Source organism: Malurus melanocephalus, unplaced genomic scaffold (genome assembly GCF_030028575.1).
Source record: "Malurus melanocephalus ecotype Western Australia unplaced genomic scaffold, MMel_1.1 scaffold_1899, whole genome shotgun sequence".
NCBI classification, from domain to species: Eukaryota; Metazoa; Chordata; class Aves; order Passeriformes; family Maluridae; genus Malurus; species Malurus melanocephalus.
In genome coordinates, this window is record NW_026625131.1 from 8294 (window position 1) to 11265 (window position 2972).

Sequence of the window (2972 nt, forward strand, 5' to 3'; positions counted from 1 at the left end):
GGGTGGGGACACACTTGGGACACACCTGGGACACACCGGGGACACACCTGGGCACATCTGGGGATACCTGGGACATACCTGGGGACACCTGAGGGGGTGGGGACACACCTGGGGCACACCTGGGGACATCTGGGACATACCTGGGGATACCTTAGGGGGTGGGGACACACCTGGGACACATCTGGGCACACCTGGGATACACCTGGGGACATGTGAGTGGGTGGGGTCATACCTGGGACAGACCTGGGCACACCTGAGGGGGTGGGGACACACCTGGGACTCACCTGAGGTGGTGGGGTCACACCTAGGGCACACCTGGGCACACCTGGGGCACACTTGGGGGGGTGGGGACACATCTGGGACACACCTGAGGGGGTGGGGGCACACCTGGGCACACCTGGGACACACCTGGGGATACACCTGAGGGGGTGGGGACACACATGGGACACACCTGGGGCACACCTGGGGAGGTGGGGACACATCTGGGGACACCTGATGGGGTGGGGTCACATCTGGGACACATCTGGGGACACCTGAGGGTGGGGACACACCTGGGGCACACCTGGGCACACCTGGGACACACTTGGGACACACCTGGGGACACCTGAGGGGGTGGGGACATACCTGGGATACAACTGGGACACACCTGGGACACATCTGGGACATACCTGGGTACACCTGGGGGAGTGGGGTCACACTTGAGGCATACCTGAGGGGGTGGGGTCACACCTGGGACACACCTGGGATACACTTGGGGATACCTGAGAGGGTGGGGTCACACTTGAGACACACTTGAGACATACCTAAGGGGGTGGGGTCATACCTGGGCCACACCTGGGCACACCTGAGGGATTCTGATGACACCTGGGTCACACCTGGAGGTTGAGATCGCACCTGTTCCCTCCTTGACTCACACCTGGGGTCCCTGATCCCAATTTCCCCGTTTTCCAGGTGGTCTGGCATTACCTGCTGAACGTGTTCCCCTCGGATCTCACCGGCCAGGAGCACTTGTCCCACCTGGGGGTCCCATATTTCCCATTTTTCCCATTTTCCAGGTGGTCTGACGTTACCTGCTGAACGTGTTCCCCTCGGGTCTCACTGGCCACGAGCACTTGTCCCACCTGGAGGTCCCTGACCCACACTTGGGGGTCCCTGACACCCCTCATCTGTCCCCCCTAACCCAAATTTCCCATTTTTCCCATTTTTCCCCCATTTCAGGTGGTCTGGCGTTACCTGCTGAACGTGTTCCCCTCGGGTCTCACCGGCCAGGAGCACTTGTCCCACCTGGGGGTCCCTGACACCCCTAACCCAAATTTCCCATTTTTCCCATTTTTCCCATTTTTTCCCATTTTCCAGGTGGTCTGGCGTTACCTGCTGAACGTGTTCCCCTCGGGTCTCACCGGCCAGGAGCGCCTGTCCCACCTGGGGGTCCCTGACACCATTTTTCCCATTTTTCTCATTTTTTTCCCATTTTCCAGGTGGTCTGGCGTTACCTGCTGAACGTGTTCCCCTCGGGTCTCACGGGCCAGGAGCGCCTGTCCCACCTGCGCCTCAAAGCAGCCGAGTACCTGTCCCTGAAGGCCGCCCTGGCCGCCCGCGCCGCTCCGGCCGAGCTGTCCCAAGTGGCCGCCGCCGTCCGCAAGGACGTCGTCCGCACCGACCGCGCCCACCCGTATTTCGGCGGCCCCGAGGAAGGTCACCCTCACCTGGCCGCCCTCCAGGCCCTGCTGACCACCTTCGCCTTGGGCCACCCTCACCTGTCCTACTGCCAGGGCATGTCGGACGTGGCGGCCCCGCTGCTGGCCGTGCTGGACGATGAAGCTCAGGCTTATTTGTGTTTTTGCTCGCTGATGCGCCGTTTGGCCCCGCGGTTCCGTCCCGGTGGACGCGGTCTGGCCCGGGCGTTCTGTCACCTCCGGCGCCTCCTCCGTCGCGCCGACCCCGTTTTTTGGTCGTTTTTGGCTTCTCGGGGAGCTCACGATTTGTTGTTTTGTTACCGCTGGTTGCTGCTGGAGCTCAAGCGCGAGTTCGCCTTCGAGGACGCGTTGAGGTTGTTGGAGATCACCTGGAGCTCGCTGCCACCGGCTCCGCCGCCGCCTCCGGCCGGGGTCCCGCTGCTCGGGCCACCCTTGGGTGCTCGCCGGGCCGGGCGGGGGCTCAGGGAGCGCCGGGGGCTGCGGCCGCGGCCACCCCGGAGGAGGAGGAGGAGGAGGAGGAAGGACGGAGATGAGGATGGAGAAGGCGACGCTCCCCAAGGTTCTGCTGGTGGCCTTGGAGGTCTCAACGATGTCCCAGAGGGTCCCAAAGGTGCCCAGGGGGTCCAGGAGGGTCCTGAGAGCGCTGGAGATGTCCCCGATGGTCCCCAAAGCACTGGTGGTGGCTTTGGGGGTCTCAAGGGTTCCGGGGATGTTCAAGAGAGTCCCAGGAGCTTTGGGGACGTCCCTGAGGGTCCCGGGGACATCCAGGAGGGTCCCAAGAGCTCCAGAAATGTTCCTGAAAGTCCCAAGAGCTCCAGTGACATCCCAGAAGGTCACAAGGACATCCAGGAGGATCTTGAGAGCTCCAGAAATGTCCCCGAGGGTCTCAAGAGCTCCAGTGACATTCCAGAAGGTTCCAAGGACATCCAGGAAGGTCCCAAGAGCTTTAAGAATCTTCAGGAAGGTGCTGAGAGCTCCAAAAATGTCCCCAAATGTCCCAGGAGCTCTGGTGACATCCCAGAAGGTCCCAAGGACATCCAGGAAGGTCCCAAGAGCTCCAGCGGTGTCCCCAAAGGTCCCAAAAGCTCCAGGAACGTCCCCAAAGGTCCCAAAAGCTCCAGGAACACCCAAGGGAGACCCCCGAGGGCCGGGGAAGCCCCCGAGGGCCCCCAGGACTCGGGCCCAGGTGGCCCCAGGAAGGTGGAGGAGGGCACCGACGCCCTGGAGATGGAGCAGAGAGCCCACGGTCCCGGCTGGGGGGACAGAGAGGGACCC

General features: G+C 62.8%; 1 protein-coding gene across 1 annotated transcript in view; it reads left to right on the forward strand.

The window, feature by feature from the left end:
• Nucleotides 1-2972, forward strand: part of LOC130587426 (TBC1 domain family member 25-like) — an 11914-nt gene that overhangs the window by 6249 nt on the left and 2693 nt on the right. Inside the window, exons 5-6 of the mRNA XM_057388397.1 lie at nt 1219-1290; nt 1455-2969. Coding sequence (XP_057244380.1) covers nt 1219-1290; nt 1455-2969 — 1587 coding nt within the window. The remainder of the gene's footprint in view (nt 1-1218; nt 1291-1454; nt 2970-2972) is intronic.